Raw genomic sequence first — 12,203 nt, 5'->3', positions numbered from 1 at the left:
ACAGTTCCTCAGGCAGATCCTAACACCCCGAAGCCAGAAGGCCGGCAGATAATCCCGGTGAAGGGGGAGCCGTTGGGTGTGGTCAGTAACTGGCCTCCTGCTCTTCAGGCAGCATTAGCTCGATGGGGTGCCACACAAGGCAAAAGCCCGGCCCTCACAGCACTGGATATCACAGGAAAACCACTTTATACACTTACGTATGGTAAGACTGAGCAAGGTCACCTGCAAAACACTTATCTTGATTGAAAGCAGATGCTTGGATTGGCAAGAGAGGTGCATGGGCTTTGCAACTGAGAGATTGGCGTGTAATTGACAGGGAAACTGTGGAGTCGTAGTGTAAAGCTGGCCTACACTCTCCTCAACAAGCTGGGAACCAAAAATGAGCAGATCCTCAAACCAGGAGACCGGGTAAAAAAACTTAATAATAATATAATTCAAATGTTTACATTTTTTTAAGTTTGTGCACGTAACCCAATGTTATTTTAGTATTATTTATATGCTACTATAGTAGTTATCAATCTATTGAATTACCTTTTATTTTTCTATTTTCAGTTTTAATTGTAGTTTTAGTAATTTTATGTGCTTTTATTATTTTAATTAGGCCTAGTTTATTTAATATTTCTATTTAGCTTTATTTTTAAGTTTCGTTTTAGTACTTTAACTTCAACTTATTTTTTTTGTTAGTTGCCACAATATTAATAAATATTTAATATACATTTCTAATATTCATATTTTATTTTATTTCAGCTTTATTTAAATTAACACATTTCTTTTTATATAGTTTTAGTTAACAATAACAACACTGATGTAAACACACTCTTTTACTTAACATTGCTATACAGTCCCACCAGGACTTGCAGCTGAAAATGGCTGAATTTGCTGTGGTTTTTCTTAAAAATTGCAGCATTTTTTTTTAGATGTTTTGTAATGAAAACCAAGCAATAATCATGATGTAATTAGTGTCAGTGACAGTAATTGTACAATTACCTGTAAATACTTTTCAAGTTTATACGAATAAACAATTATATTGTCTATTGTGTAATATTGCTTATGCCCTTTTGCAGTTTATAATGGTATTATTAGTGATTGCTAATGTTGCAATCCCCCTCTCAGATTACTGGTTTTTGTGGGAAAATTGCAGAAATAAGAGAAAAATGCACGCTGCTGCAAATAATGTGGTATTGGCTTTATTTTTGATTAAATTCTGCAATGGCAGAATTGTGAAATCCTGGAGAGACTAGCTATGAGCAGCATGCATTTTTAGAAGCAACATTTATTTTAAAAAATGCTGCCATTTCACTTTAATTATTTGTAAGCAATGTCTTTTTATTGATTCAGGTGGCGTTGGTGTATCCTAACAGTGACCCTGGTATGTTCTGGGTTGCGTTTTATGGCTGTTTGTTGGCTGAAGTCATTCCTGTGCCCATAGAGGTTCCGTTATCCCGAAAGGTAGCCACACAATTATCTATAGTATATTTTATACATAGCTTTCAAAGTCAAATGGGATGCTGACAGTTCATATTGATAATGTGGTTGAAATCATTTCCATGTGTTTACAGGATGCTGGGAGCAGCCAGGTTGGTTTTTTGTTAGGTAGCTGCGGGGTGGGTCTGGCTTTGACTAGTGAGATCTGTTTGAAGGGTTTACCCAAGACCCCCATTGGAGAAATATTGCAGTTTAAAGGTCAGAGACTTCACACGCACAAATTACTGATCCATTTCCTTTTTAAAAGTCAGTCAGTGATGGCAATTTTATGATGAATTTAAAAATAGTTGGGTTTCTGATAGGCTGGCCCAGGTTAAAGTGGGTGGTGACGGACTCCAAATACCTCACAAAGCCTTCGAAAGACTGGCAGCCTCACATACCAACAGCCAACACAGACACGGCATACATAGAGGTAAAATCATGTGCATGTTTATGTGTTTCCGTGTGTGTATATTTGTTGAATGTAAATATCCTCCTCTCTCTTTCTCTCATGCAGTATAAGGCCAGTAAAGAGGGCACAGTGATGGGTGTTGCGGTTTCAAAAGTTGCCATGTTAACACATTGCCAGGCACTCACTCAGGCCTGTAACTACTGTGAGGGTGAGTGATGCTGTTGCTATGAAAACACCATCCTTTTGTTGCAGCCTACACTAAAGCAAAAAAAACAGCTATGTAGCTTTATGCACTGCTCATTTGGAGATGTAACAAAATACGTCTGCATACAGGTGAAACACTGGTGAATGTTTTGGACTTTAAGAAGGACATGGGTTTGTGGCATGGAGTTCTCACGGTGAGTGACAGAAATGTGTATGTGCCATCAATGCTGTTACTACAGATTTATTCAGAAACAAGGTACGTTGATCTGCCTACTGCAGACGTAATAACAGATGTGATTTGAAAAACACACAAAAAAAACACTAAAATCTGACTGAAACTAGTGAGATTATAATTGGATGAATTGCATATTATTGGCATAAAATTGGATGAAAGTGTGTGTGTGTGTGTGTGTGTGTGTATATATGCATACATACATTTGTGTGGCTAGTTGTATTTTTTATTATTTTAAATTATTTTTATTATTATATAAAATAAGATCGCGATTTTTTGCATTTACTATTAAACATCACCTCAAAAACACTTAAATTACTGTAATGTGAATAAATCTCATTACTGTAAAACAATAATGAAATTGGACAATGTTTTTAATCAAATCAGCATAAAGGCAGCACACCAGATATTACAGTGATGTACTTAAAGTTGTATGTCATTTTATTGGCAGTTTTCAAGGCATTCATCCAGCATTCATATCTGTGTGTATTTCAGAGTATTATGAACCGAATCCACACCATCAGTGTTCCATATGCAGTAATGAAGGCCTGTCCACAGTCCTGGGTACAGCGAGTACACATACACAAAGGTACAAGAAACACTCGACCAAATGTATTTCTGTCATCTACACACATTTGTTTTGATATGAAAAATGTCTGGTTCTATAGCACGGGTTGCCCTGGTAAAGTGTCGTGACCTGCATTGGGCGATGATGGCTCACAGAGAACAGAGAGACACCAGTCTGGCCTCCTTGCGCATGCTAATTGTTGCTGACGGAGCCAATCCTTGTGAGTTACACTACCAGACCTCCTGCAGAGACTCCATGGGAGAGGATGTTCATTTAATATTCATATTCAACAATTTGACTCTTTTCATCTCTCTGTATCTCCATCTCTTTCTTTTTAGGGTCAGTTTCATCATGTGATGCATTTTTAAACGTATTCCAGGCTCATGGTTTGAAGCCAGAGGTCATTTGCCCATGTGCTACATCACCTGAGGCCATGACTGTTGCCATACGGAGGTATATCATTTTTTGACAACCTGTAGGCATCCCTTTTTAAAAGCACTAGTTCTTTGTTTCTTGATTATGAGATGTTTTTCCAGGCCTGGGGTCGCTGGTGCTCCTCTTCCAGCAAGAGCCGTCCTGTCCATGACTGGGCTGAGCCATGGGGTCATCAGGGTCAACACCGAAGACAAGAACTCTGCTCTCACCGTCCAGGATGTGGGACACGTCATGCCCGGAGGTGTGTGTGTGCTACTAATGATAATTGTACACACACTACCGATCAGAAGTTTGGAATGATTACGATTTTTAAAATGCTTTTGAAAGAATGCTCTTTAATGCTCACCAAGGTTTTTGATAAAAGTACAGTAAAACAGTCATATTATTATTACAATTTAAAAGACCTGTTTTCTATTTTAATATATTTGGTTCTCACACTTCTTCTTCTTATCAATGTTGAATGCAATTTTTGCTGCTTAATATTTTTGTAGAAACTGTGATACACTACCATTCAAAAGTTTGGTCTATATAAGATAAAGAAATACTATATTTAGCAAGGACACATTAAATTGATCAAAAGTGAGAGATATTTATTATTTAGATATTTATGTATAATTATTTTCAACTTTCTTTTCATCAAAGAATGCATTGTATGTATAATTTTTTTTTCCACAAAAATATTAAGTAGCAAAAAAGATAATAAGAACCATTATTAATATTTGACCACCAATAATAATTGAAAATAATTGAGCAATAAAACAGCATATTAGAATGATTTCTGAAGGATCAAGGTATTTTAAATTGTAATAATATTTCACAATATTACTGCTTTTACTGTATTTTTGAACAAATAAATGCCTTGGTGAGCACAAGAGACGTCTTTCAAAAACATTTAAAAAAATCATAATTATTTAAAACTTGTCACTGAATCTTTTGTGTGTGATTTGCATGTCTACACACACACACAAAAATAATCATGGTATTACTGTAGGATTATAGACCATGGTAATACAATGGTATTCTCACACACATTTCCTTCAGAGAAAAATCCAGTTCATAATACCATGCTATCAAAGTTTAAAATATGTTTGTCGTGCATACATGAAGTTAGCATGTGTGTTTATGTGTATTGTAGCATTGATGTGCATTGTGAAACCGGATGGACCGCCCATGCTCTGTAAAACGGACGAGATTGGAGAGATCGTCGTGAACTCTCGTGCTGGTGGAACCATGTACTATGGCCTGTCTGGAGTCACTAAAAACACCTTTGAGGTATGAAAATCAACCCTCAATGCTGATGATGTAACTTTTTTTACTGAATTAACACACCATAAACATATTTTTATGGAATAATGCTGGGGCTTTCTCGCTGGGCCTTTTCCTCAAATCTCGCAGGTTATCCCAGTCAACGCTAGTGGCACCCCAATTGGTGAAATCCCATTTGTGCGGTCAGGATTACTGGGGTTTGTTGGACCGGTGAGTGTCTGAAAAAGGAAAACAAGAGAGAGACAGTGCCATTTTTATGCATTAAAATCAATTTTTTCCCCTCTCTTTCTTCAATAGGGTAGTCTGATATTTGTGGTGGGTAAGAATGAGGGCTTGCTAATGGTTAGTGGTCGTCGTCACAATGCTGATGATCTGGTAGCGACTGCACTAGCTGTGGAACCAGTCAAAACTGTGTACAGAGGAAGGTCAGGGTTCCCATTTGAATAGAGAGAGAACATGTAGTCTTACAATTTATTTGAATGAGAGTAAATATTAATCAAAAATGTGTCTGTGTGTTTTGTAGGATTGCTGTGTTCTCAGTGACTGTGTTCTATGATGAGAGGATAGTAATTGTAGCAGAGCAGAGGCCTGATGCCAGTGAAGAAGACAGCTTCCAGTGGATGAGTCGGGTTCTTCAGGTACAGACAAATTACAACAGTAATTGTAATATAGATAGTTTTATACTTTAAAATATGATAAAATGACATGGTACAGTGAAGCCAATGTGCTATTGACTTTATCTTTTGCTGGAAAAATCGTTTGTAGTATTTATATTAAATATTGCTAATTATTTAATGATTATTTAATGCTTATAAATTATTTAAAGCTATTTATATTATCTAAATCTATGTTGTAATTGTTAACTAAAACAAAAATGATTACAAAGCGTTTCCTTTAATTGAAATAAAGCTGAAAAAATTAATTAATTAAAATATTACATGGAAAAAAATGTCGTGGCAGCTAACTGAAATAAAATAAAGTTGCAGTGCTAAAATTAATAAAACAAAAGCTGAAATAAGAAATGAATGAAAGCTAAATAGAAAAAACTAATAAAAATGTCAAAAGCACACAGAATTATTTAATCCTAATGTAAAATAAAAATATAAAATGAAAAGATAATTCAAAATATTAGTAAATACTATGATAGTATATAAATAATAAATGGTCTTAGTTGGCTTTATCTGGTTATGCCAGTCAGGTTAATGCATTTAAGTTGAATATGGTAAAATTCTGATTAATATCAGGATATTTTTCTGCATGTTAGCAGTCAGTGGTCTACCATGGTTAAAATAAAATCACAACAGTGTCTTATTATTACTTACATAAAAGTTATTTCATTGTTAAGGTGAACACACAAATGTTTGATAATCTTTTATGTATGATTTATTTATTTATGTGTTGGTGGCTTTGTGTATTGTTTCACAACTTTAGGCAATTGACAGTATTCATCAGGTGGGACTGTATTGTCTTGCACTGGTTCCTGCAAACACCCTGCCCAAAACTCCCCTAGGGGGCATTCACATTTCAGACACCAAGCAACTCTTCCTGGAGGGGGCGCTGCACCCCTGCAACATCCTCATGTGTCCCCACACCTGCGTCACCAACATGCCCAAGCCACGTCAGAAACAACCAGGTGTGTATACAGGGGTTAAATGGAGATCTTGGAGGCGAGGGAACCCTAAAATCTGGAGGTGAAAATCTCATGCATGTGATGTTTTTCTCAAAGTCTTCTGTCCTGTTTTTATGTCTTTCATAGTTGGTGTCGGCCCTGCCTCCATCATGGTGGGTAATTTGGTTGCTGGGAAAAGAATTGCACAGGCTGCAGGCAGAGATCTGGGACTCATAGAGGACCAAGACCTGGTCAGGAAGGTAAACTTAGTCTTGCATTGTATTGTAAGCCCGTATAACAGCAAGTAAATAATGCATTCAGTTTATTTTGAAGCAGTTTTTTTTAAATGCATTGCGTGGTTTTTTAATGCTTTCGTGTGGATGCAGCTGTGCATGTGGCCTACAATGATGGTAGGCACTGTGATCATTATGGCACAATCACATGCCTTTTTGGCATGACACCATTATTTAATGTTTTATTGATGTTATATATTTGATGTTTTTGATGATGAACTGTCTGTCTTGTCTTTCTTAGCATCATTTCCTTACAGAGGCTTTACAGTGGAGAGCACAAACCGATCCTGACCATACGCTTTATGTACTTTTGAATGCAAAGGTTAAAACGACAACAACAAAAACCTTGATAAAATCCTCACTTAGAATTTCTGATTTGCTGGCCTATAATATGCTTTCTCTCTCTGTCTAGGGAGTGGCAGTATGTACAGCTACATGTGTTCAGCTTCATAAAAGAGCAGAGAAGATTGCCGCTGCTCTCATGGAGAGAAGTGGTATTAACATCGGAGAGAATGTGGTGCTTTTGTATCCACCAGGTAAATCACACATACTTTGTCCTGTTTTGGTTGTTTCTGAAAGATTGGGACAGTTAAAAAACTATATTGGAGTAAAAGTCAAGGGTTATTGCAGAAAAGTGCTCTTTCTCATTTCACATGTGAAGAGGATGTTTTGTGCCTTAAAGGCAAAGCGGCAAAAAATTTTGCTTTGATAACAAACTGAAATTAAAACAAATAAATATACATTAAAGCTAAATAGAAAAGAAAAAAACTAAAAGCAATACATATTACAAACAAAATGACTAAAACTTAAAATAAAAATTTAAATGAAAACTGAAAATATAAAAAGGGTCATTCGAAATATTAATAAATTATGTAATAGTATATATATATATATATATATATATATATGTGTAAATCCAGAAGTAAAGATAGAAAATGATCATAAAAAACGAATGTATGAATAAAAATAATTAAATTAGAATTATAATGTAATAATGATACATTAATAATATATTATATAATGATTTAAAAATAAAGTACAATATGCAAGGGGTTTTCAGTTGATCACGCGCTGCATATGAATTCTCTGTGTATGCAGGTATAGATCTGATCGCAGCATTTTATGGCTGTTTGTATGCTGGTTGCATTCCTGTCACCGTGAGGCCTCCACACCCACAGAACCTCTCTGCCACTCTGCCCACTGTCCGCATGATCATCGATGTAAGTCTCTGTGTTTGCATCTCTTAACACCTTTATTTGGTTGTGTTTTATTTGAACTAGTGAGGGCTTTTCAGCAGCCGAACACATGGTTCACTTTTGTTGCATCTCTCTCCTGGTTTCCTCAGGTCAGCAAGGCTGCTTGCATTCTCACTACTCAGGTTTTAACGAAGATCCTCAGATCTAAAGAAGCAGCAGCTACAGTCAACATAAAAACATGGCCCATCATAATAGACACAGGTAACACATACCAGTCAATTTTCAATACAGCTACTGTGTAGAACATTCTGTACTTTACATGTATAATAATAGGTTCAAGTCATATGATATGATAATTTAGCATATACATTGGATCAAGGGTTTGCTCTTTCATTGAAACAACTTTTAGTTTTGTGTAACAGCTTGACTAATAGCAGACTCATCACCACAATACAGTCACTTTAAGCACTAACAAGTTTCCATGTTACATAAAATAACAACGTTAACTAACATAAACTGTCCAGTAACATGCATAGCAAGCAAGGAAAATGTCCTGCTCTACATCAGTAATTCTTTAGACATTTGGACATTTTTGAGTAAAATTTTAATAAAAGGAATGCATTTTAAACTAAATTAAATTATATTACATTACACAAGTGTACAGTGCACTGCAAGAGACTTCAGGAACAGAAACAGTAGGAAAAGGAACAAAAAAACATTTTTTTAAATTCTTCAGACTTTACTTAGGCGGCAAGCTTAGAAATATATCCATAAGTAACATATCCATGGTTTTCCCCAGATGACTTGCCGCGCAAACGACCTCCCACAATCTACAAACCGCCCAATGCTGAGATGATTGCCTATATGGACTTCAGTGTCTCAACCACAGGCATGCTGACAGGAGTGAAGGTGAGAGATTTTTCTCAATAGATCTCAATAGATTTTTCTTAGTTATCTTAGGCAGTTTTGGTGAACCTTTAACACCAGGGTCATTGAATAACTGACCAATCAGAGATGTTTTACCTGTATGGGAATTTGTTAATACACAGTGGTGTCCAAAAATCTGAGACCACTAGTGAAAAAGCTTTTCTCATTTAAAATCGCAAAACATTTTCATTTAAATTAGATTTCCTGATTCTCCATGTTGTCTTAGACGTTTTGGACCCTACTGTAGCAAATATCTCCCTCTGCCTTAAAACAAATCTTAGTTGTACAGTACATTTGAGACACCCCTCTCTGACTGGCTGCCTATCAGGTCTCTCATGCGGCGGTGAGCGTTCTCTGTCGCTCTATAAAGCTACAGTGTGAGCTGTACTCCTCTCGCCAGATCGCCATCTGCCTCGACCCCTACTGTGGACTTGGTTTTGTGCTCTGGTGCCTTGCGAGGTAACAGATGGATACACACAAACAGTCACATACAAATGACTCATACTAACATAAAATGACTCGCAGCATTGTGTCATCTCATGCAATGGCTTGTTCTCTTCAGAATGGATATGAATGTATTTTGAAGGTATTATAAACCTGAAATGTGCCTGTGTTTTACAGTGTATACTCAGGTCATCAGTCCATCTTGATCCCTCCTATGGAGCTGGAGATCTCACTGACCCTGTGGCTGGGCACGCTCAGTCAGTACCGCATCAGAGACACCTTCTGCTCCTATTCTGTCATGGAGCTCTGCACCAAGGGCCTAGGCGGACAGACAGACATACTGAAGGTATGCTCACATGCATATTTACCCACCATTAAAGGCATAGTTCACCCAAAAATGACACTTCTGCCATCATCATTCTCACCCTCATGTCATTCCAAACCTATATGACTTTCTTTTTACTGCAAAACACAAAAGATACTTTGGAGAATTGTTTTTGTCCATACAATCTTTTTTTGATCTTCACATGTTCTTCTAATATTCTTTGTGTCCATCTGACTTCAGGCACGTGGTGTGAACCTGTCATGTGTGAGGAGCTGTGTGGTGGTTGCTGAGGAGCGTCCACGCTTGGCTCTTACACACTCCTTCTCCAAACTGTTCAAAGACATCGGACTCTCCATGCGGGCTGTCAGCACTGCTTTTGGGTCGAGAGTAAACCTGGCCATCTGCCTTCAGGTAAATTATCTGAAGTTCAAACTCTGCAAATTGATTTTCCTTTACACCTACTATAGGCAACAATATTCTTCTCAGTGATCTATCATCTCTATGTTACAAATAAATGCATTGTTGGGAGGTTTTGGATATGTGATGTTGGTTATTTGATGTGCAGCTGATCTCTGTGTTTTTCACAGGGTACCACTGGACCAGACCCCTCAACTGTGTATGTGGACATGAAGTCCCTCCGACATGACCGGTAAGATAAAGACAAACACAGATAAACACACACATGAAACATACAGTGTTTAAATATTAAAAGGTGTGTTTTGTGTGTTAAAATGTGTGAAATTTCACTTTTTGGCCATTTGGAATTGCTTTTGGTGCCGTTAATAGTGCAGAAATCACACAGTTTTCACTGTTTTAAATAGTGCAGAATTCTATCCATGTCAAATATGAAAAAAGCTTCAGAGCTGCTGGTTCCTCCCGGCCCTAAGTGATTATATCATGTCATAAACACTCTTTCTCTTTGTACAACACTGATGATGGTGTGATTGTGTTGTAGGGTGAGGTTAGTAGAGCGAGGAGCACCTCAGTCTCTTCCTCTCATGGAGTCTGGAACAGTAAGCACATTTCCACTGATTGATCAAGCATAAATGAAATTGAAAATATTGTTAGTACTCTTTCTCCCTCTTTTAGATTCTTCCTGGTGTGAGGGTGATCATAGTCAATCCAGAAACTAGAGGACCGCTAGGGGACTCTCACCTGGGAGAGGTGCGTTTACATATGTAAATAATAATTGGGTGTTTCTTCAGCTTTGTGCATTTTTAGAAAATTAACTACCTTATAACACACTTTGAAACATTCTTAATTTCTTTTATTTGTATACTAACAATCATAGGAGAGTTGTTTTTGGGATACAGTGACTCCTTTGTTTTGCTAAGGCTAATTTTTAAAAGAATAAGAATTTGGCTAATAATTTGAGAAATCTACAGTTTGATGGGAAATGATACAAGATAAGTGTTATTTACCTGGATTTTTTATTGTTCATCAAAATAGATTAGATTTCTTATCCAGTAATACACTTCTTTCTTTCCTAGATTTGGGTAAATAGTCCACACAATGCAACAGGATACTACACTATATACGGAGAGGAAAATCTGCAGGCTGACCACTTTAACACTAAGCTGAGTTTTGGAGATCCTCAAACGCTCTGGGCCAAAACTGGATACCTGGGCTTTGTCAAGAGAACTGAACTCACAGACTCCAGTGGAGGTGAGAGAGAGAAATAAAAATGGCTGAATTAATGGCAAAGTGTTCATGACAGATTGATGAGGGCGACATAGTGTTTGTGTGATGCTAAAGTCTGAGTCCACATTGAAGATTTTTTTTTAATGTACACCAAAAAAAAAGTTTTAGGATTCTGAAAATATTTGAACAAAAAAAGTTCTTAGATTCTGCACTTTCACTAATAAAGAAAAAAATATATTTTTTTTAAATTTAGATATTGTTACTAGTGGTCTCTGACTGAAGAGACATTAATTATGAGATAAAGGCACATGCATTCTTGTAAAAAATGTTCTTGCTTGTTAGATCGCCATGATGCCCTGTTTGTGGTGGGCTCTCTGGATGAGACTTTAGAATTGAGAGGTTTGCGATATCATCCAATTGACATCGAGACCAGCGTATCACGCGCCCATCGCAGCATTGGTGAAAGGTAAAATCCCAGCGACACGCTCTTTACTTAATTTTCAATCATGCTATCCATTATCTCTTACTTGGTCTTTCCCCCTGCAGTGCCGTGTTCACCTGGACAAATCTGCTGGTGGTGGTGGCTGAACTCTGCGGATCAGAGCAGGATGCTTTAGACCTGGTTCCGCTGGTAACCAATGTGGTTTTAGAGGAGCACCATCTGATTGTGGGTGTAGTGGTTATCGTTGACCCTGGGGTCATCCCCATAAACTCCAGAGGAGAAAAGCAGCGAATGCACTTGAGAGACTCCTTCCTGGCAGATCAGTTGGACCCCATATACGTAGCATACAACATGTGAGCTGGGTTATGGGCGAGACAAAGGCTTACTAGAAAGGTGCTATGGAGCCTGGCCTCACAACTGGGATTGGGTTCATATACAGACAGACTTGGCCCTGTTTTTTCAGGGATAAGGTGTCATTGAACAAAAAATACAAATGTGTGAGATTACTGTTTTGGAGAAGGGATACTATAATAGAATTTCCCTTATTCCTCACTACCTTCTCTCCCAGAACCCCCCTTCTCAGCAAAATGCCACTTACTGTCTGTCCAGTTCTTGGTCATGATTTAAATTTACTTGAATTACCTAGCTGATTTTTCTACTCAAACGCATTCCTTTCTAGCACTGACTAACTAGTGTTTTGTTTTTTTTAATTAAAAGGAGCTTAAAGCCTCAGTTTGTAAGTTTT

The 12,203-nt window shown here is 37.2% G+C and overlaps 1 protein-coding gene across 4 annotated transcripts in view; it reads left to right on the top strand.

Moving 5' to 3' along the window:
- The window catches only part of LOC107740567 (disco-interacting protein 2 homolog B-A-like), a 32,408-nt gene extending 20,205 nt beyond the window's left edge, over nt 1–12,203 (top strand). For 3 of the 4 annotated variants that reach the window (XM_016553016.1, XM_016553015.1, XM_016553018.1), the window contains 32 exons: nt 5–202; nt 317–408; nt 1,339–1,449; nt 1,560–1,683; nt 1,788–1,897; nt 1,982–2,084; nt 2,210–2,274; nt 2,808–2,901; nt 2,981–3,100; nt 3,219–3,333; nt 3,417–3,556; nt 4,451–4,587; nt 4,711–4,791; nt 4,879–5,006; nt 5,105–5,219; nt 6,013–6,214; nt 6,338–6,450; nt 6,577–6,600; nt 6,725–6,805; nt 6,896–7,019; nt 7,582–7,703; nt 7,829–7,940; nt 8,479–8,588; nt 8,935–9,065; nt 9,228–9,396; nt 9,616–9,786; nt 9,963–10,024; nt 10,331–10,388; nt 10,465–10,539; nt 10,866–11,040; nt 11,359–11,482; nt 11,563–12,203. In XM_016553016.1, coding sequence (XP_016408502.1) covers nt 5–202; nt 317–408; nt 1,339–1,449; nt 1,560–1,683; nt 1,788–1,897; nt 1,982–2,084; nt 2,210–2,274; nt 2,808–2,901; nt 2,981–3,100; nt 3,219–3,333; nt 3,417–3,556; nt 4,451–4,587; nt 4,711–4,791; nt 4,879–5,006; nt 5,105–5,219; nt 6,013–6,214; nt 6,338–6,450; nt 6,577–6,600; nt 6,725–6,805; nt 6,896–7,019; nt 7,582–7,703; nt 7,829–7,940; nt 8,479–8,588; nt 8,935–9,065; nt 9,228–9,396; nt 9,616–9,786; nt 9,963–10,024; nt 10,331–10,388; nt 10,465–10,539; nt 10,866–11,040; nt 11,359–11,482; nt 11,563–11,815 — 3,839 coding nt within the window. In that variant the 3' untranslated portion in view covers nt 11,816–12,203. The remainder of the gene's footprint in view (nt 1–4; nt 203–316; nt 409–1,338; nt 1,450–1,559; nt 1,684–1,787; nt 1,898–1,981; nt 2,085–2,209; nt 2,275–2,807; nt 2,902–2,980; nt 3,101–3,218; nt 3,334–3,416; nt 3,557–4,450; nt 4,588–4,710; nt 4,792–4,878; nt 5,007–5,104; nt 5,220–6,012; nt 6,215–6,337; nt 6,451–6,576; nt 6,601–6,724; nt 6,806–6,895; nt 7,020–7,581; nt 7,704–7,828; nt 7,941–8,478; nt 8,589–8,934; nt 9,066–9,227; nt 9,397–9,615; nt 9,787–9,962; nt 10,025–10,330; nt 10,389–10,464; nt 10,540–10,865; nt 11,041–11,358; nt 11,483–11,562) is intronic. The other variant, XM_016553017.1, reaches the window with a different exon arrangement.

Source organism: Sinocyclocheilus rhinocerous, unplaced genomic scaffold (assembly GCF_001515625.1).
Source record: "Sinocyclocheilus rhinocerous isolate Xijiao unplaced genomic scaffold, SAMN03320098_v1.1 scaffold3150, whole genome shotgun sequence".
In the NCBI taxonomy this organism is placed as follows: Eukaryota; Metazoa; Chordata; class Actinopteri; order Cypriniformes; family Cyprinidae; genus Sinocyclocheilus; species Sinocyclocheilus rhinocerous.
Note: the sequence above shows the minus strand (reverse complement) of the source record. Positions and strands in the feature narration are given on the sequence as shown.